Source organism: Anabrus simplex, chromosome 3, assembly GCF_040414725.1.
Source record: "Anabrus simplex isolate iqAnaSimp1 chromosome 3, ASM4041472v1, whole genome shotgun sequence".
Taxonomy (NCBI): Eukaryota; Metazoa; Arthropoda; class Insecta; order Orthoptera; family Tettigoniidae; genus Anabrus; species Anabrus simplex.
Window position 1 is genome coordinate 348,054,338 of NC_090267.1, and position 21,970 is coordinate 348,076,307.

The 21,970-nt window shown below is 41.1% G+C and overlaps 1 protein-coding gene across 1 annotated transcript in view; it reads right to left on the reverse strand.

Moving 5' to 3' along the window:
* Window positions 1-589: 589 nt before the first annotated feature.
* Window positions 590-21,970, reverse strand: part of LOC136866806 (mucin-20) — a 561,782-nt gene continuing 540,401 nt past the window's right edge. Inside the window, exons 6-7 of the mRNA XM_067143911.2 lie at window positions 11,295-11,395; window positions 590-740 (exon numbers count right to left, since the gene is read on the reverse strand). Coding sequence (XP_067000012.2) covers window positions 590-740; window positions 11,295-11,395 — 252 coding nt within the window. The remainder of the gene's footprint in view (window positions 741-11,294; window positions 11,396-21,970) is intronic.

Sequence of the window (21,970 nt, forward strand, 5' to 3'; positions counted from 1 at the left end):
CGTAGCTGTCAACTTGCACTCGGGAGATAGTGGATTCGAACCCCACTGTTGGCAGCCCTAAAGATAATTTTCCGTGGTTTCCCATTTTCACATCAGGAAAATGCTGGGGTTGTACCTTAATTAAGGCCTCGGTCGCTTCCTTTGGATCCTAGCCCTTTTCTATCTCATCGTCACCACAATTCATATCTGTGTCGGTGCGACGTAAATGAAATGTTAAAAGAAATAAAAATAATCAATGTGCTTATAATCTTTCCTCTTACCACAAACAAACAAACAAACAAACCTGTGTCATCGGTCAGGTCGACTGTTGCCCATCCAGATTGCTTACAGATATTCGTATGTGATATGGTCATTGTGACGTAATCCTCAGCAGTATTGCTTGATTTCGTGGCCGGACTCACCGTCTCTCATATCAGACAGTTTATCATGTGGTCTCTCGAAACAGAGCCCTGAAGTCCAGAATAAAAATCCTTGAAATGGCCAATAATAAAACCCTGAGCCTATGCAATACCCGAGTGGCATAGTGGTTAGAATCCAGGATAATGAATGTCGGATTTTTAAAATCAAATATGATTATATGTGTAATTAATTATAATGAAGTATATTTGAGCCCTTCGTAGAAGCAGTAGTAGTAATGCTGCTGCTGCTTCTGGTGGTGGTGGTGGTGGTGGTGGTGGTGGTGGTGGTGGTGGTGGTGGTGGTGGTGGTGTTTGCACACTTCGTTTGTTGTTCCATTACTCCTATTCTTGTATACAGGCTTGTGAGTAGTTTTCATCCAACAGAGCTAGTTGCCTGCTCAGACGGCTCGTGTAACTTTAAGTTGCATTTCTAGCCCCACCGTTCTGCAACCAGCCACGTGAGACCATTGCATCATACAGGATCACTTCCAACTATTACACTTAGAATATAACCTACGTATACACTTTGCCATTAGAACCTGTATTGTTGTTGATTATCAAAGCTTAGGTCCATACTTCTATCCATGGCTAAATGGTTGGCGTGCTGGCCTTTGGCCACAGGGGTCCCGGGTTCGATTCACGACAGGGTCGGGAATTTTAACCTTCATTGATTAATTTTGCTGGCACGGGGGCTGGGTGTATGTGTTGTCTTCATCATCATTTCATCCTCATCACGACGCGCAGGTCGCCTACGGGAGTCAAATCGAAAGACATGCACCTGGTGAGCCGAACTTGTCCTCGGACACTCCCGGCACTAAAAGCCATTTCATTTCATTTCATTTCATTTCATTTCATTTCATTTTTTCCATACTTCTAAAGTGTTCAATTGAGAGTAATTCCTACCGCCTTCCAGATCCTAAAATATCTCCTCTGGGACAATTCTGGCACCCAAGGGTCTCTTATAATCTACACCAATAGAAACGGTTGTTGATATTATATATAAACGAATAGGTCCATCACGACTACGCAAAGTTTCACTCATCTACTGCATTTGTGTATTTTACAAACTGTTAGGGCACACAATAATTGTCTGTTGGAATGAGATAGTAATAATTATAAACCGGTTGTACATAGCTATGTAACTGAAAATTCCTTTAAAATCAGTGAATGAAACCGGATAGTAAAAGATTAAAAGTGGCTCAGACGATTGAGGCGCTAGCCTTCTGATCCCAACATGGCAGGATCGATCCTGGCCCAGTCCGGTGATATTTTAAGGTGCTCAAATACATCAGTCTCTTGTCGGCAGATGTACTGGCACGTAAAAGAACTCCCGTAGGATGAAATTCTGTCAGGAACATCGTTTTAAAATTATTTTATTTCAGCATTGTAACTTCATTAAATTATGTCAAGAATATTTGAATAAAATTTTCCCTTCAATATATTTTTCTAGGAACTCTAAATTAAAAATAGAATATTAAATTAGAAAAAAATTATTTAATTACTGAGATAAATCAATGACAGTGTTCGCATCTGTGCGTGCTTAGAACGTCCTATGCAAAGGTTGGCTCAACAAACACCAATCAAGTGTAATTGGAGCGGACAGCGTTATTATGTGGAGGTGTTGGTACAGCGATAACCTGTCGTAATCACGAAGGTAACAGTTTACCGTCATAAAACTACAATCTACTAATACATATTCAAAACGTGATTAATAAGCACTGAATAGCGCAATGACGTGATTCGTTATTAATTGGGGCACTGTTCCATATTAACAAGAAAAGCTGTGCGACCTTAATTGTGAATACAAGTGATTTCGATCGAAACCAGCCATAATTATGTTTATGTTCATTCATTGGTGCATGTCTAGTTAACAGGGTTAATTATTTCAGACATTCACCGCCTGATTCTCATCAATTATCACTTTGTATAGATATGTTAAAAAGTCTACTGATATACAACGAGAAGTCAGACACATTTGTTGTATGCAGTGGTTCCTACTCTTTACAGTAGATTGGAATTTTAACCGACTGTTGATATTGTAAACATAACCATGAGGCATACAGTTTAATGTAAAATCCGAACCACAAGAAGTTTCCGTTGTTGTTGTTGTTGTTGTTGTTATATAATGTAAAACCTCGTGTTCATAAGCGACTAAGCCTATAAATTTACGAGGGATTCGAACTACAGGATCATCGATTTCTATTAAAAATGGGAAAATGACATGATCTGTAATGAGGACAACTTAACGCCTGGGTTAGCTCGAAAAGTCTGTAACAAACTGGCAGAAACGTAACAGTTCTCTCTCCTACCGTCCATATTTACAAATTTGATACGAACATCTCGGTGTAAACAACAATGACCCCTCATGAATTTTACACATTGAATCGACGGTAATGTCAGAAACACGCTTATGAACTAATTATATCGTTCCCCAAGTTGAGTAATCTCCGTCGTAATAAATGGTTAGTCGGCGTTAACAAGCAGACAAGAATCAATCTTAGCTTGTTAGATTGCAAGCACCACCTGCTAGCGTTACGAGTCTAATTACCGCACTTGGCTAACGAGATCATGAGACTCAATAATCGTTGAAGCTGCTGACTCTCAACAAACTTGTTGCATTTCAGGTAATTCATAAGACAGGGATGAGAAGTCACTCCTTGTCGTTATTAGAACAGTCGTAGTTACTTCAGAAGAAGCGAAACAGATTTTTACGTAAAATGTCCAGGTATTCAGAAAGATTAAGAGAGGTTCAGTTCTAGGTAAGGTGGGTGCTGATCTTGGGAACATCAACTGCTTCTGCCTTCTACTTCCTTCGCAAATCTCACTATTGTCCCTCTCATCTGATAATAATAATAATAATAATAATAATAATAATAATAATAATAATAATAATAATAATAATAATAATAATAATAATATGGGCAGATCAAACGAGTTCCATACTTCAAATATCTCGGTGAGATCCTAGAACCAACAGGGTGGAAAAGGAAGCACAGAAAATTCGATTACAAAAACTCAAAAGAGCATATTGGAGAACCCGTGACATCTACAACAAGAAATGCATGTCCATACACACAAAAATCACACATTATAATACGGTGATTAAACCTGAAGTGCTGTATGCAAGTGAAATCTTGCTACTTAATAATAAAGGTGATCTTCAATACATCTTGAAGGAGGAAAGAAAAAGTTTGACGAAAATTCTGGGCCCAGAGAAAAAAGAATAAGGGTATAGGCTGAAATCACGCAAAGCTACAGAAAGACTGTCTAACCTTGCCCCAGACGTCAGGAAACGAAGACTGAAATTCTATGGACACGTTCACAGACTGCTGTCTTCAAGGCTACAAGATTTTAACATATACTGAAAAACTGAAGAACGTACCATGGATACAAGATGTTAAAAATGATCTAGAAAAGGCCCAGATAGAACCATCAGAAATACTGGACAGAAACAAGATAAAGAGTTGGGTAGTAAAGCCAGAGAATGAAGTCCCTAAAAGATCGGGGACTAAGTGGTCAGAAGAAAGGAAGCAGGCACACAGTGAAAGAATGAAAGCAATACGTCTGTTAAAAAGGCGAATCATAAATGTAATGCGTGATCCAACAGGGTCCATACGCAAATAATATTAATAATAATAATAATAATAATAATAATAATAATAATAATAATAATAATAATATAACTTCAGCGGAACTTTTATGAACCGGATACCTGTCTACATAAAAAAAAATCCCGATCCAGTAAATTATAGTTTAATATTCATTATCTGTATCTAGCGGAACCTGTCTGACGCGTAAACAGAAGGAGAATTTGTTACTGTACAACGGAAAATATACTTCAATTGCCATCCTAAATCATTTTAAGTACATGAGTACTCCGAATGAATCTAAGATGGCCGAGATAGCATTAGGCCAGGAAATGACTGTCTCTCGGCTCAATGCTGTATTTTGGATCACAGAAGCAGTGAAAGGTGCGTCGCCAAATAAGATACGCCAGTGCTCTCACGAAGACAAGTTTGTCTCACACTCTGACGAAGGAACCATCATAAACGAAAATACGAAATTTCCCCTAAATGTTTTAACGCATTTCCTGAAACAGAGATCTCACAGTTGAATGTCATCCGACAACTTCACATCCAAATATTTCACTAACTCCACGTTCAGTACCTAGAGGAAGCAATGCCTTGTAGAGGCGGTTTGTTTTCGCAAAGGCTCATACAAGCTCGCACTTTTGTGTTTTCATTTTTCACAACCTGCAAACTACTTTTTGAAAACGAAATTAAAATATTGACTCCAAATGCAAAATTTATACTAAAATGCAATCACACGCAAAACCGATGATTTAAAAAACTTAATTTGTGTGATTTTTTATTTTTCTCACGGAAACTAAAGTGATGAGTTGCTTGCTCGTTGTTTTAAGGGGCCTAACATCGAAGTTCATCGGCCCTAAGTGATGAGTTTGTGCACACTTTGAATGCCCGATAATGCTGTTGGATGTCGAGCTCAAATACCTAAAGTTATCATAAGCAGCTCTGTAATGTATTTGAGGTCCTACAAATATTAAAAGTGATGGAATATAATTAAGTAAATACAATTCAACAGTAAGTGATAGGAGAATACGAATGACAGAACAAACTATTTAGGTATGTTCTATGACTTCCTTTGAATTGTCATTGAACCATGCCAAATATAGTAGAAGTTCGATTTAACGCCGTTGTCGCGGAAAATTGGGGAAATAGAAGGCTACAAGTGAAGACAATTTTATGAAAGACATTGTTCCTAAAATACATACATTCGACATTCCGTTCTTCACACGATGGATTATCTTCTATTTTTCGTTCACAGTGTATGCTTTAGTTTTTTCTGATATCACAACACCTGCACCGAACTCAGGACTTAACTAAGAGGTCGTCTGCCACTGACCGTGTTGGTCACTTGTTTCGTAAGCGCTGGTGCAGTCAGGGGATGAAAGTAAAGTCATCTGAACTTTCCCCTGTGTATCACAAAAGCTTGGCCAATTTTTCAAATCCCGTTATATCTGTGAATAGAAAGACACACAACTTCTAAACCCCATCCAGCCATGCCTTGAAGTTTTGTATAGCGCGGAATCGGTAACAGTTACATATTGTATTGCAGTTTCTTGCTACATTTAAAAATAAGAATTGTATTCATGATTTTTTCGGAGACATACTTTGTACCGTGTTCAATCCGAATTCACGGTGAATCGGACCGCGTTTAACCGGACTTCCTATGTACGGTAATTTCTAAACATCATGTGTGAGGACGGTGTTCAACATCTCATTGTAAAGAGGAAGGAATGTACTTAACAACAGAATTCTGACCTTGCTATTATTTAATCGAGGTGATGCAATGCCGCCATCTTGAGGTACACGCACGCACATTAATGGTGTCTCGACATAAACAATCAACACTGCCTCACTCCAGTACTGAAAAGGAGGGGAGAGAGTAAAGGGATAGTGTTGAAGGCCACTCCAGTACTGAAAAGGAGGGGAAGGGAGTGAACAGGTAGGCTAGTGCTGAATACACAGTGTGTGTATTCCGGCGTTATACTGTAACATTGTAATAAGATGGCTCCTATCCTATCATAGGTGAATCGAGGCCATATTATTGGCATGTGGGAGGCTCACATGGTCCCAAGCAATAGCACAAGCAATACCATGCAGTCTTAAGACAGTTCGGAGATGGATGGAAATATGGCAAGAACGAGGTGAAGAAGGATTGGTAGACCCGATATAACGCAGCTATAAAATATTCCTAACTAGTATAAAATACTTTTCGGTTAAAAACCTCCTTTACCTCTTAATACTGTAATTAAGAGAGTAGGTTACTTTTTAATTTTTTTAATGTTAAAATGCTATTTGTTCGGGGCGTCGAACTATAGAGTTCTTTTGCCCCTGCTTGCACAATATATGAACCTGCATGTAATTGGAATTGCGGAAGTGTTGAGTGTTGAATGTGAGAAATGTTAAGGACAACACAAACACGCAGTCCCCAGGCCAGGGATATAATCATTTACAATTAAAACCCCCTCACCCGGCCGGGAATCGAACCCTTGCGGCCGGACGCGTTGCCCCGTACACCGCGGGGCCGGACGAGTAGGTAACCTAATGCTGTACTTCAAATACATCCGCCATTGTGCCCTTTTCGATCACAACGAAGTCTTGTAGCGGGCTGTCTGCATGCAGTCCATGCAGCAATGCGTCAAGCGAGAAGGTGAGTCATTGTGCCTTCGACACTACCACTTCACTCCCTTCCCCCATGTTTTTTACTGGATTGGCCTTCAACACTACCCCTTCACTCTCTCCTCTTCTTTTCAGTACTGGAGTGGGGCAGTGTTGATTGTTTATGTCGGGACACCATTAATGTGCACGTTTGTACTAAAAGCGTCGTGCCGCGCGGCTAACAATTAGTGTACCGAGCTCGATAGCTGCAGTCGCTTAAATGCGGCCGGTATCCAGTAATCGGGAGATAGTGGGTTCGAGCCCCACTGTCGGCAGCCCTGAAGATGGTCTTCCGTGGTTTTCCATTTTCACACCAGGCAAATGCTGGGGCTGTACCTTAATTAAGGCCACGGCCGCTTCCTTCTAACTCCTAACCCTTTCCTATCCCATCGTCGCCATAAGGCATATCTATATCGGTGTGACGTAAAGCAAATAGAAAAAAAAACAATTAGTGTAGCTCTGCACTCTGGCGTGGTAGCACGTCATGTGAGGTGTCATTTGATTTGTCTCGAGTATACGGCAAAGCAGAATCAAATAGCGAATATTCGAAAAAATTGTGGTGCGAAGAAGAGAAAAAATATTTACCAAAATGTCGTGACATTTGAAAGAAACATAGTTTCAAAATTATCGAACACACTTTCGAGACGATAGAGTGCATTGTCTCTGACAGTATATGCAGGCTTGCTCACTTGACTGTTCACCTCTTCTCGTAAACATTTTGAGACACAGTGCCGAACTTTGCGTGTTGTGCTACTCTTCAGAAGACTGCGCCTTACTGACCTTCTACTTCTCCTAGATTTTACGATTTAAAATCGCGCAGTGCTAATCCCCATTATCTTATATTGCTTCATCAACTGATTTTGTGAAAGACTCATCCTTTAATTTCTTGTTTTCCTATTCATTGTTTTTGTATTTTTATTCGGCTGATGATGACCCAAATTGGGGTCGAAGGTGATGATGACCCAGATTGGGGTCAAAACCGGTATCGCTTTCACTTATAATTAAATAAGAATTTAACACTACATTTCAGATTTACTTGTACTGAATAGGTTCAACTAGGTTATCTGTTATTTCAATTTAATTGTGATACAGTTCAGTACGGAACATCATGAAATTTTTATCCCTCCATATAGGGTTGGCGTCAGGAAGGGCATCCGGCCGTATAACAGGGCCAAATCCACGTATGCGACACAGTTCGCACCCGAGACCCCACAGGTGTGGGAAGAAGCAGTAGAAAATGAAGAAAAAGAAGAAGATTGACTATATGCTTCATTTCACAACACCTATCACATGGCAATGCCAGACACAGCCGCGTTCATACTCATGAAACTTTAGCCTATATACTGTACATTTACAAGAAAGGTAAAATAATATTATAATACATGCATTTGTATTTTATTATAGTTTTGCGCACATGCGATTTTAATTTCACATTCAGTCATAGTAAAGTCATCTCCGTACAGGCCATGAAGGTCCCTGGGGTGGTGGAAGGTAAATGATTTCACCATCCGTAACCCAGCCGCCTTTGTCGGCAGGAATTAGCATGATACTCATTTTTGGTGTAGGCTGAGTAAACCTCAGTGCCATGTGCACCTCCGGAAGTGAAATCCTCTTTTCTCAAATTTTTTGACTCCCTGACGGGGAATCGAACCCACGTCCTCTCGGGTGAACCGAACACGCCTTTACCTCCTCAGCCAGGCAACCCATAATTTCACGTTAATATAATCAAAAGTATTATCCGCTTATCACAATGTAGTTATAATTTCCTTCAAAGCACTCTTAGACACTACATTTAAAATGCCTAAACGCTCCAAAGTGCTAAATGTACAAATCAAAACGTTAAAATTCGCCACCGCAAAACATAAGTCATCCGCAGTGATGAATTCTCTTCCTAACAAGTCGTTCACTCGAGGGGACAGAACGTTGTAAGTGGAATGTCAGTCGAGGACATGCTCACCCAGTGGACGGCTCAACGAGAACGACGAACTGTCCCTTTGCGGATCGTATCCCAAGGGAAGTCCTGCAAACAGGAAATCTGTGCTGCAATATCCGGGAAGCACGAGCTTAAATGTGAAACTCACACAGCCATTTTCCTACTCAGGTATAGGTCAATATGTTTTTAAAGCATTACAAACAGGAAACTAAAGCTGTAATTCTACATATCCATATGAATAATAGTCGATATTCCGACACATTCAATTGCAGTAGGTGTATTTGTTCACTTTCAATGACAACGGGAATACAGCAGTACATTTTAAATAAATAACGTTCTGAATTGCGCGTCACTGGAGCCCCAGCAGAGCACATCTACTGCCCCAGTTATGAAAAATTATTCGGAACTCATTGTCTAGAAAATCATATTTACCGGGCGAGTTGGCCGTGCGGTTAGGAGCACGCGGTTGCGAGTTTGCATCCGGGAGATAGTGGGTTCGAATCCCACTGTCGGCAGTCCTGAAGCTGGTTTTCCGTTGTTTCCCATTTTCACACCAGGAAAATGCCGGGACTGTACCTTAATTAAGACCACGGCCGCTCCCTTCCAACTCCCAGGCCTTTCCTATCCTATCGTCGCCATAAGACCTATCTGGGTCGGTGCGACGTAAAGCCAATAGCAAAAAAAGAATTGTTAAATTCAGTAATGTAATTTTGTTTATTCATGAAAACAGGAATGCTCATACAGAGTCCTCTTTGATCCCACAGAAGTTATAAGCACAGATCAAGGTGCTGAAAGCCAGCCCCGTGGCGAGGTGTAGCGTACCCACCTCTTACCCGAAAGAACCCTGGGTTCGATTCCCTGCCACTCAACCAGGTGAGATAAATGATAAGAGAGGCACCAGACGCGGTCACGACTACGTGGTACTCCAGTACTTGCAGGTCATCTGCCTTGGCAGCAGTCGTCTTGGCAAGACACAGCCCTAATGGACGATTGCACCTCAGGGTTTCGTACAAAGGAAGTTTGTAGTTTGTAGCTTTACCTGTTCTCAGCATGTAGGGTCGTAGAAGCAATTTGCGTGCCATGGCACTAGCGATGGCAAACCTTTTGCGACTAGCTTGTCAATTAAGGTATTGTTTATAACATTTTACTATCCAATGTGCCACCAGTTACCTTCCTTTAAAATTATCATGAAACCCTCTCGTTTGACTTAATTTACGTATTAGTTTGCATTATATACAAATCCATTCGACTGAATATTTCATATAGGTTAGATCGCGCATTACTATCTACGATATGTCACTGTAAAATTTGTCACAAATGGAACATAATAATTGCTTTTACTTAAATTAAGTGAAAAATCTGCGGTAAATTAAGAAATACCGTCGTTATTAGAGAAATATGAATACATACTTAAGGCCTGCAGACAGGACTCCTTTATGTCGTATTCCGCTGCTGGTGTCGTCTTTTGTTAATTTCTTGAGGTCCAGGGCTAGCACCGAGGAATGGGAGTGCTCTGTCTGTGGATTCTCATTATCTTTGTCCACATGACTACAGTGGCCAGTTCAAACAGCAAAATGGAGGTCAACAGCATTCACGATGTTATTTCGTTCTTCAATGAGGCAAATGACCATGTTATAGTGATGTGGCTGGAACTCTACGAAAAAACAACTAAGGACGCATTCAACAACTTGGTGCTGCACATTACAGAGAAATATCGCAGGTACCACAAAAATGATTTTTGTTGAAAGAAAAATAGCATGATCCCTGGACCAATAAATATTTTTTATTTTTGTTCGAACGAAAATAGCATTATCCCTGGACCAATAAATCACTAGTCCACAGAATTCTTCTTATGTACATTGGCAATAGCTTTTTGTCTCCTATTAGATCTTGCATATCGCGATACAGTTCGGGAAATGATGTCATTGACAACTGAAGCAATGATACGAAAGCAAAGAACTTCAGTGAATACAGACATCACACACGAAATTGTTGAAAGTGTAAGACAAACAAAAGACATACGTGTGTTACTGTGAGCGTAGCACCAAAGGTACTTGTAAAGTAGTAAAGTAGGTGTACAAAATATTCTCCAAAAATAAAATATTTCTTAATTTACCGCAGATTTTAGACTTCAACTGTGTAAAAGCAATTATTATGTTCCATTTGTGACAAATTTTACAGTGACATTTCGTAGATAGGAATGCGCGACGTAACCTATTTCATAATTTTATTTTGCAAACATCACTGGAAATTACATTTCGAAAACGGGTAATATTTTTAAGATAAGTTTTTGCATTAAACTAATATAATTTGTAAAAAATATGGCCATAGTATTAATTATGACATTTTTCTTTATAAGAGCGTAATGTTAAAATATGCCATGTTCGTAGATTTTCGACCTATTTATCATATGTTAAAAACACTAAAGCATGTTAGTCTGTTCTGCCATAGAAGTCGTGTTCACGTGTCAACTAGTCGCACGTGAGTTCATAGGTTCGCCATCCCTGGTCTATACTATCAGAAAAAATATTCCCTTACAACGTATATTTGATTGGACTTTCTGAATTTAACACAGATGGCATAAAATAGGACTTATTTAACCGCTCAGTCCTTCTAAATAGCCATAAAGTAATGACTAAATAGAAATAATGTAGATGCACGTTTTGAAATGTTTGTGGCAGTATGCAGGGAAGAACAGCTGGAAACAACACGGACACAAACGCCTGTAGATAGGCAAACTGACATACACAGCTACCAAGCATGCAGTTCTGGTACTTACCCGCTAGATGTCTCTCGGATTGCGATCGTGGCTGAGTCAGGATCTGCAAAGAAGAAACTCAGATTAAAAGTAAAATAATGCACAAACACTTTAACAGACGGTTCAAGACGAAATATGAATAAGAAATATTTAGAACTGTAAATCTGAAATAGGTGATGAGAGAAAACTGTCTTTCACGGAACGCTGACTTACCGTACATTCATCTGCTCGCCCACAGAAGTCACTCAACAACAGTTTACTTTGCTTCCGAGCTATGCACGTTGCATTTTTCGTTTACCGTTTACCGCTTTAAATAGATAAAAGATGTATGCTGAAACACTAGGCTATCACCGTAGAAGGAAATATCCTAGACATTACTTGCTGAAGGTGTAGCTCCCTTTGTGTTGGGAATATACTTACAATACCAGGAGAAGATAAATGAGAAATTGAAGTCGCCCCTGGAGAGAATATGAGCATAATATTAACCATTATTTTATATAAGGGTCTGTCTGGCCGAGGCAGTAGGGGCGTGCTCGGCTCACTCGAAAGGACATGGGTTCGGTTCCCCGTCAGGAAGTAAAAAATGTAAGAAACGAGATTTCTACTTCCGGAGGTGAACATGGCTTTGAGGTTGACTCAATCTACACCAAAAAAGATTAATTCCTGGGGGCAAAGGTGGTCGGATGTAGAGCTAACCACTTTACCCCACTAAGTGCCGAGCTTACGGATAATGGAAGCCTTTACCTTCCACTCCTCCAAGGGCATTCATGGCCTGTATGGAGATGACTTTGCTTTTGTTTGTTATATTTTTATATAGGCCTTGTCCGTGACCGAAATATTTATTTATGAAATACATAATAAAAACTGATGAATATAGGACTAATGGAAATAAGTTCATAGAGCAAATGCATATAAAACTATGTACAATCCACATATAGTAGATAGAATGCTTAGCTACATCGTGAAAAAAACTGCAGAAAAAAAACAAAGCGGAACTGTAAATACCTGAAGCCTTATCATATTGGAAAAGCATCAGATCAAATATCTAGAGCCATCAAGAAGCAAAATATGCTCTTCATATTCTCAACCGTAACAAACCTGGCTCAAATTCTGCCACACTCAGTCAATACACCAAGCAAATTCAAACAGACTGGTGAATATAAAATAACCTATTAAAATTGTGAATGTTTTTTTACATTGGGCAGCTGGAAGAGGATTTGACATCATATTTCAAGAACACATGAAAACACTTCGGCTACGTAAGTATGACAAAATCTAGGTGTCACACGAAATTAATTATCCTATATACAGAATTCTCTCACCACTTTACACACACAAGCGACAGGGATAAAACTGAATATTTTAGATGTTTGTAGACATCAGTAAATCCCTTGCACACGCTCAATGATATAATTAGAATATGTGAAGACAATGTTAAGCTTTAGCAGCAGCTGTATATTTCTCAGACGACACGAAATAGATGTCATAAATTCATAATTTTCATAACTCCTAATTTTAAATATAACAGTGTAATATAATATAATACAATAATACAACAAAAGAGCAATATCTTACCAGGCGAAACTTAGACACTACAGCACAGTGGTAAAGACAGAGGGTCTCTACGCTTCAGAGAGCCTGACAGTGAATTAAAAAGGTTGAGATTCAAGAACTCGAAGAAAAGGAGAGGAGAATCTTAATGAAAATTTTAGGAGCACAGAAAAATGCTGATGGGGAGTGGAGGAGTATAAAAAAATATGATCTCTACAAATACAGCGAAAAAATCACTGTCACCATGTGAAAGAGAAGGCATGGACAGCTAGAAAGAATGGCTGAGAAACGGATAACAAAGAAAATATTCAAGTACATCACTGGACTGAAAGCTTCGACGAAGTGGGTGGAAGAGGTAAAACGAGATGCAATAGAAAATTGACTTACAATAGATATTATTCAAAACAGAAATAATTTAGAAGCCGAGTGGACAGCATTTAAACATTCCAGGAGAAACCACCTAAATGTAGACCCAAACTGGTCATATCTGAGAAAGAAAGGAAGATTAGAAGTGAAAGGATGAACAGGTTCTGGGAGGAGAAGAAGTAGAGAAAACCTTAGGTCCAATGCGGTCCCTAGGCGGCCAGATTCGGAAACAAGAAGAAGTATAATATTCTATGAAAATAATTGTGTATCAGTGAAGCAACAATATACAAGTCTCTGAAACGCGCAGTGGATTGAATATCTTAGTAAAACTTGTGACTGGTAACCGTTGTTATGTTTAATAAAGAATACGATCTGACTAATCTGAAAACTTTTGCCGGGCGCAGAAGTCCAGCTCTGCGGTGTCCCTTAACGTTATGATAAATTCAAGGACGATAAATAGAAACCATTTAGTTATTATTATTTTAATTTTCGTTTCGGCCGTCTATGGACCACGTTTGACAATCTTTGCAGTATTTTTATCCTGCTCTGCTTTCACACTCTGCCTGTGTATTTTTTCATACTTTCTCCAACTTCCTTCTTCTGCTCTTCCGTATAGGATCTCGCTTTCTTCACTAGCGCTTCCCCAGTCTCCTGAAAACTTCAGAACTTTTTGACAAGGTATCTAAATTGATTTCTGTTCATGAAGACATCTTCCGGAACCCCCGACTTCACTTGTCGAAACCATTTCAGTTCTGTTTTCCTCTTCCTGAATAATAATAATAATAATAATAATAATAATAATAATAATAATAATAATAATAATTATTATTATTATTATTATTATTATTTTTACAATTTGTTTTATGTCTCACCGACACCGATCGGTTTTATGGCGACGAAGGGACAGCAAAAGGCTAAGAGTAAGAGAGAAGCGGCCGTGGCCTTAAGTTATATGCAACTTAATAGGTGCTACGGTCAGTTTCTTCCCAATCTTAGCCCTGTCCTTTGCCTTAGTCGCCATTAGACTGAGCTGTGTCGCTGTGACATAAAACAAATAGCACAACAACAAAAAAGGAACAAGCTACCATGGCCATTTGTAAGTTCATAGCACCTCTTCGCGCTGCAATCTTGAGGTGCTTGTACTGCTGAGTGATAACGGTGTTAGCACACTCTCTGTGATGAAATGTCTCCCGGAATACTGCCTGTTTTGCGTAGTCAAACTCGGCGCGAAACTTATAATGTCGTCAACTTTTGTGGTATGGAAAACGTTATGTATTTACGGCAAGCAACAAAGAAAGAGCAGCGGCTGTGCTTGACATCGATAAGTATATAGTGTGCAGAATAAGGAAACAAGGACGATGGTGTGTGAAGAACAACGTAAAAGAATTAGTATCATAGGATGCAAGAGAACTGCCCAAAGAAAGAGGATTAGATGACATAGATAACTGCACGATTAGGCACATGAGAAACATACGAAAACCCCTACTTCGCGTAAATCACCGAGGTATTAGCTGCCTGTGTCGATCAGTCGTGGAGTGACGGCCTTCGGATCCCAGGATAGCTGGTTCAAACCCGGCAGAGGTAGTCGGATTTTTGAAGGGCGGAAATATGATGTTTGTTGTTTAAAGGGGCCTAACAACTAGGTCATCAGCCTCTAATGGTACGAGATGGAACGAAAAGTCATTATAATTAAAATTTTAAAATATATCTACTGACTAGAATTTAAAACAAATTATGATACTCATGATTACGAAATTAAAATAATCAATGGATCTAATTCACAATTTGCTGATAAAATTATAGGAAATATAGATTAAAATGGAATAATATATTGCCTTGAAGTATAGAGAGATACACTCATGTTCATGAAAACCAGAACACCTTAAAAGACTAAAGATATGAAGTTCATATTCCCAGGACATGTTCATTAGTATGTTCTGCAGAAACGATTAGCATTTTAGTCATCTAGGTTCAGCATGTGTCCTGTTGCCTAGTAGGAATGGGTCATCCATGGACACTGATAACTTGTTCCATGCGTCATGGCGTCGACGCATATAAGGCGCGAATGAAGTCCTCGGGTATAGCCATCCATGCTGCATTCACCTGGTTCCACAGTTCAACTTTGGTGGTTGACATTGGGTCACAGCGCCGCACCCGTCGTTTGACAACATCCCACACATTTTCGATTGATGACAAGTCCGGTGATCGGGCGGGCCGGGGCAGCAGTCTGACATCCTGTGACAACAAGAAGGCACGTGTTCGTGCAGCAACATGTGGTCGAGCATTGTCCTCTTGAAATATGGCGTCTGGGGTGTCGTGCATTAAGGGTATGACTACGGTTCGCAGGATGTCATTCACGTAGGCCAAACTGGTCACAGTGTCTTGGACACGCACCAACAGAGATTTGTGGTTGTACCCAATAGCACCCCAAACCATAACGCATTGAATTGGCGCTATATGTCTTGTGTGAATGCAGTCAATGAGATGCCTCTCCCCCTGTCTGCGGCGAATCAAAATGCGGCCAACATTTTCAAACAAACAGGACCTGGATTCGTCCAAACACAGTATCTGTTCCCATTCATGTCCTGAGTGACGTCGTTCCATACACCACTGCAGTCTAGCATGTTTCAAAGGTAGGCGGAGAAGTGGACGACGCGACGGTAACCCAGACCGTAATAAACAGCGACGGACTGTCGCTCGTGATAGTGTACGATGTGTTACACTGTTCCACTGATGCGCCAGAGCCGAGGAGGATGCAGATCTGTCCTGCAATGCCATTCGGATATGGTCAGCGTACTGACCTTCGGTTCAGAGGGTCCCGGGTTCGATTCCCGACTGGGTCGGAGATTTTAACCTTCATTGGTTAATTCCAGTGGCCTGGGGGCTGGGTGTTTGTGCTGTCCCCAACATGCCTGCAACTCACGCACCACACATAATACTATCCTCCATCACAATAACACACAGTTACCTACACATGGCAGATGCCTCCCACCCTCATCGGAGGGTCTGCCTGACAAGGGCTGCACCCGGCTAGAAATAACCGCACGAAATTATTATTATTATTATGCCATTCGGATGAGGTGTCAATCTTCTCGGGGGTGGGGGTGGGGAGTACGGATGGTGCGACCAGACCAGACCTACCCCATAGTGTTCTACAGCCTTCTGTGAATCATTCTGTACACACCCGTTACACTACCGGCACACATCGTCCCACACGAGCGGCAATTTCCCGGATGGATGCATCACGTTCTCTTATGCGAATGATGCGCCCTCTTTCAAACTCACTCGATTGACGGTATGGTTCTCGCATACGACTGCGAGGCATCCTGCACGTCTGCTCAAGTCCCACTGATCCATACCTTCAACCTGAGAGCCGACGTGGTTCAAATATTAAACATTTCTTCAGAACATGCTAATTCACGTCTTATTAATATGAACTTCCTGTCTCTAGTCTTTCAAAGTGTTCTTGTTTTTTATGAACGTGAGTGTGTGTATAATTCAAGTTAGAAGTTAAGATAACACATTAAAATACACAAACACGAACTAAGATAGAATCATGGGATAAAAGTGTAGTTAAAAAATACACTAAAACAAAATACCTTATACACGATAAAAACGGCCAATATCCCTCATAAATCGGATGGCGAGGTCTGCTGACTGGTCGTCATCTCGTAGGATGAGGGAAATGGCTCTCGGGAGTTTTAAACTGAGGCGCAGATTGGCCAGATCCACGCACTCCGTAAGGATGTGTACATCGGATAGATGACCACCGCAAGTACATACCGGTGGCGGGTGGGGGGACGTTCACACTTCAGTACGCAGGTTTGCATTATTATGCCGTGACCGATTCGAAGACGACACAATACCACCGATTCCCTCCGAGAAGCCCGAAGCGAAGTCTTCCATACCTTCGTAGTTCTTTTATCGCTCTCAGCTTACTTGGGAGAGGGGTGTCCTGCCACTCCATCTTCCAATGGGACATCACCAAATGTCGCTGCCGAGAGCAAATATCACTGCCTGCGACCATGTAAGGCAATGGGGGCAATGTAACAGCCTTCTTGGTCGTCAGCTATCTCGTTTCTCTCTACACCCATGTGGCTTTGGAGCCACACAAACGTAATTCTGGTGCCGACATCCGAACACACTGCCAGCAGGTCCTGGATGCGCTGCACCAGAGGGTGTCGAGGGAAACATGTATCTATAGATTGTAGTGCGCTCAAGCAGTCGGTACATAACAAAAGTTGCCCGCGCTCATCAGGCAGCGTGTACTGGAAAGCTTCACAGATAGCATAGAGCTGTGCTGTGTACACACTACAGCAGGGCCTCTCAAACGCCCAAAATCTCACGCGTGCAATTCGAGGCGCAAGAGCTGCGTGCACTGTGCATCGGTCGGGCTCGGCTTGTCTCGGACCAATGCTTGGTCTCTGGGCTACTCGGCTAAGCTCGGCTCTACTCGGCACAACTCAGCTCGGATTTGGAGCGCTACGGGGCAAGTGTGGAAGAGGGAGACAGGGGGAGCGAGCAAGACAAGCGTGTAGAAAGAGAGAGTAAGCGCTATTGCTCCAAATCGAGGAGTGGGGGGTCTGCACTCTGGTCAACCAAGCGAAGTCGTCTTTCGCACCGTGCATGCGCTTGGTGCATGCACCCTGAGAGGCCCTGCACTACAGACTTAAGGTAGAGGAAAAAGAAACCGGTTATTGTTGACAACGAACGCACATCCTACTCCCAATTCTGTCCTCGAGTCAACGACCAAATTAGGATACCGGCCACATACGGACAGAAAGAGTCTCTAATAAATGGAAGGGTCCGTGTTCTCCTTCGGGCCGGTGTGCAAATCTAGAATCGTTTCAGGTCGTCGTATTACCCACGTAGGTACGCTACTTTATCGTCTGACAAGACAAGGAACCGAAGGTGCATCAAAAAGTCCATGACTGCTATCCAAGCGTATTCCAACCGGCTGCGTTGCTCGAGGGTAAGCAGCGTACAGCCGACAGTTTCCATTAGGGAATATGAAAGGGTACCTTGGGTAAAGTGGCATCCGTCACAAATTTGCAGCATATGACAGATGCATTTGCTGGCGCCTCAGTTGTAAACGTGGCACTCCAGATTCAGCAAGCAGACTAGCAATGGGGCTTGTACGAAAAGCTTCCGTTGCCAACGTAACTCCACTTTGGTGGATGATATTCAGTTTCACAAGGACGCTTTGCCTTGCTAATCCATGAGCTGCACTGCCATATTCTAACCTGGATAAAACATGTGCCTTATAAAATCGTAGGTCTGCCCCCCAAGTAGTGCCGCTAAGAAACTTCAAAATATTCAACATCCTAGCCCATTTCGCTTTTAACTGCCACGATAATTTGTTATCGAAAAGGAGCCGTAAGTTATCCAGGAAGAGACAGACACACTCAGCGTCATTTCCAAGGGCAATGGTTAGAACAATATAGAGTTTTATAGAGTCCTCCAATCCAAAGAGAGGAATAAGAAAACGTAGTTCAATTCCAGTGCATTTATATTTCTTTCATTGAATTTGATTATATTTCTTCCATTACATTCCTCCTGCCTCTGCTCCCATCGCCTTAGATTACTCTGATGACCTTGCTGTCTACGATGCAATTCTCAGGTGAGTGCATACTTCGAGCTACAATGGTGTCATCACATATTCGAGATGCTTCAGGGCACAGTGAGCCATCTATGTTGGCGGATGAGAGTGCTACAACGGTCAGTGATTTAAAAGTTCTAAGAGAAGTCGTAGTCGTGGGCAGACATCATTCTCTTCTGAGAACACGGAACAAAGTCTTCGCGAAACGAAAAGAATATCTACAGTTCATTCCTTTGACACGGCAAAATCCTAAAAGATTATCATGTTTGTTAATATTTGTTGTGAAAACATGAATCTAAATACAAGAAATTCTCCCTGGAACTTGTTTCCTTTGACCTTAACCTGAAGAATAATTAGTTCAGCCTAGCATTGCCTATTCCTCATCATAGATACTAAAAACTAGAGTTTATAAGACTTTGATGTTAAAATAGTCATTTACTGCGGTTAAAAGAATCGATTTCTTCTTTCTATGATATTGGATAACACTCGCTTTTCATTTCCATGTTGTATCGGCATGCCCTTTTTGGGACCCCGATGGAATTTCGGTCACCAGTATTCCTACACCCTTGAGGTTTGAGGGATACCTGTATGAAAGCTTGAAGGTCCCTAGGCCTCCTATTATTTGAGGTTATTTTCTGTATAGAGGAACTGAATAATAATTTATTATTTTTGTACCGGGCGGTACACCTCTACTCTGTTTATTTAAAAGTTGCGCCAGTTGAAACTCCTCTTCTGGAGGAAGGTTGAACTTTATCTACACTATTAATCTACTAATTTCTCAGAAGATGTCACTACCTGGAAATTTTTGAGTTTGTGAACTGTGTCATTTTTGATGTGTTTTTGTTTCGCTTGAAGTAAGAAGTGTGAACTTTCTCTTCTAGAGGACACTACTTAAGATCAACAATAGTGCGACCTAGTGCGGAGTCAAGGAACTATTTTGTTGGAGAAATTTTTATTTCAAGAGTTTGTTCTTTGCTAAATTTCTTTCTGTCATTGTTTAAGTTGGCTGTATACCCCTCTTTTTCCCCTTAGTTTGGATCTAGCCAATCCCGAATTTCTTTAATTAATTTTCCACCAATAATGTGTTTCCTTTTCCTCTATGTAGGGGTTTCTTTTCCCTAGCCAATAAAAATTTTGTGGGCGGGTGTTTTCTTTCCCCTAACGCCTAGAAACTTCCGCGAGAGTATTTAAACTGCTGATTTTTGGGTCTCTGGGCCACTTCTGTTCCATCTTTCAGTGTATTTAGTACATAGCAGGAGGCGGGAAGCGCCCCTTTCTTCTTCAGCCGTTCAACACCAGGTAATGGCCTATTAATAACTTCTTTTCTTGCTAGGTCGGCAGTTTAACACTCGCGGCGGGTTCGAAGCATTTCCATCATGTAACCTTTTCCTAAAATGTAATTACTCTTTTCATCTTTTTCTTGTAAAGCTACATATTGGGATAGAGAGTGCTAACCCTCTCGAACTCCCACTCACATTTGTTTTGAGGTGAACTTACTTTCTCAAACTATTCTTCGTTTATGTAATGTAAAGTGTTCTTCTCTAAGTCACCTCTGTAGTATGGGATTAGCCCTTGCGTTAGCGGCCCAGAGCCAGATTAGGTTTTAAAAACAAAGTGTATTAGGAGTGCAAATTCGCCTCCTCTCAAATTGTTATTTTAGAGGTCATGTAATCAACCTTCTTTTCATGTAATAGACCTCAGTAGGTTGGGTATTTTACCCCTGTGAATACGTCCTTAGAGGACAGCTTGAAGGTAGAGTTTGGTGTGGCCTTTGAGAGGCTTAAATTTTGAGAGCGGATCGCTCTTTTGAAAATGGAGTGTCATATGCCTCGTGGAGGCTTTTCTGTGTAATTCGGAGCCAGGGGCTCCTAGGGATAAATGGGGTTTTCTGCCCCTCTGTTAAAACTTGTGTTTGTGGTAAAACTGAGCTGATCGCTGAAGTCAGGGCGTGAAGCCCAAAACCTGTAAATATTGTAACTCCCCTTGTTTTGCTACATTGTACCTGCCATGTCGGTTATTGCTTTGTTTTTGAAAAGAAAATATAACCTTGTTAAATTTTAAATTAATTTTACATGCACTATAATTTCGTAGCTTGAAACCCATTCACACCCGCACCTTCTTTCACCTCTACCTACCACGGATATCTCCGTAACAAGTGGTAGCAGAGCGTGGTTGAATGGGTCTCAATTTAGCCCCTTTTGACGGCTAAACATTGCTTTGATTCGAACTCTAACAATTTTCTCAGTTGCTGGAATTTTTTGAGTTTTTCAAAATTGTTCTGTCATCATGCCCGGCCCTCGCGATGTTCTCCTCCTTAACTACTTGCGCAAAGAGGAGTTGATATACGAGTTAACTATCAGAAATGTGCAATCTGGAGGCACGGTTGCAATCGACACCAACAAGCTTAGAGAGTCCCTTGATTTGCCCATTTCCATCCCCAACTTGGGAGAGAAAGAAATTGATGACTCTCTTTCCACGATTGTCGAGAATATTACTGGGCTAGCATCTGTAGTCAGCTTTTTTGATGAAAACGATCCGTCTCCTAATCAAATTAAGCATGTGCAAGGCAGGCTGTATCACTTTGCAAATAGAGTTAATGATCTGTTGTCTCTAAAGGTGAATGACGTTCAGAGGAAGGAAGCCAATACGCTCCTTGAAACTATTTCTGAATTGTCTAATAAGGTCACTCAATTGCTAACCGGCGAAGTTCCTCCCAAAACTGATCAACCCGCCACGGTGAATGTAGGTAACGAGGAAGAGCCTCCTCAGGGAGAAGTCAATAGGACAACCGTTGCTGCTCAAACTATCGCTGCCCCATCGAACAACGAATCTGAACGCCGTGCGTCATTGAGTAACATCCGCTCTGAATTAACTTCTTTGCCATTGAAACCTTTAATGACTATGTCACCTGGGTTCAGCAGCTTGCCTCATCCATTGGCAATGTTGCTTAGAGGTATCTCTAAGTTTTCCGTCAACACCACCAGTGACGTAATTTCATTTTTAAGATTTCTAGTGGAATTTCAGGATCATGCCCTTGTTTTTTCTCTGTCTCCATGTCAAATCTTGCAAATTATCTATCCGTATGCTATTGGTATTCTCTCTGACAAAATAGTTAGAGCCATT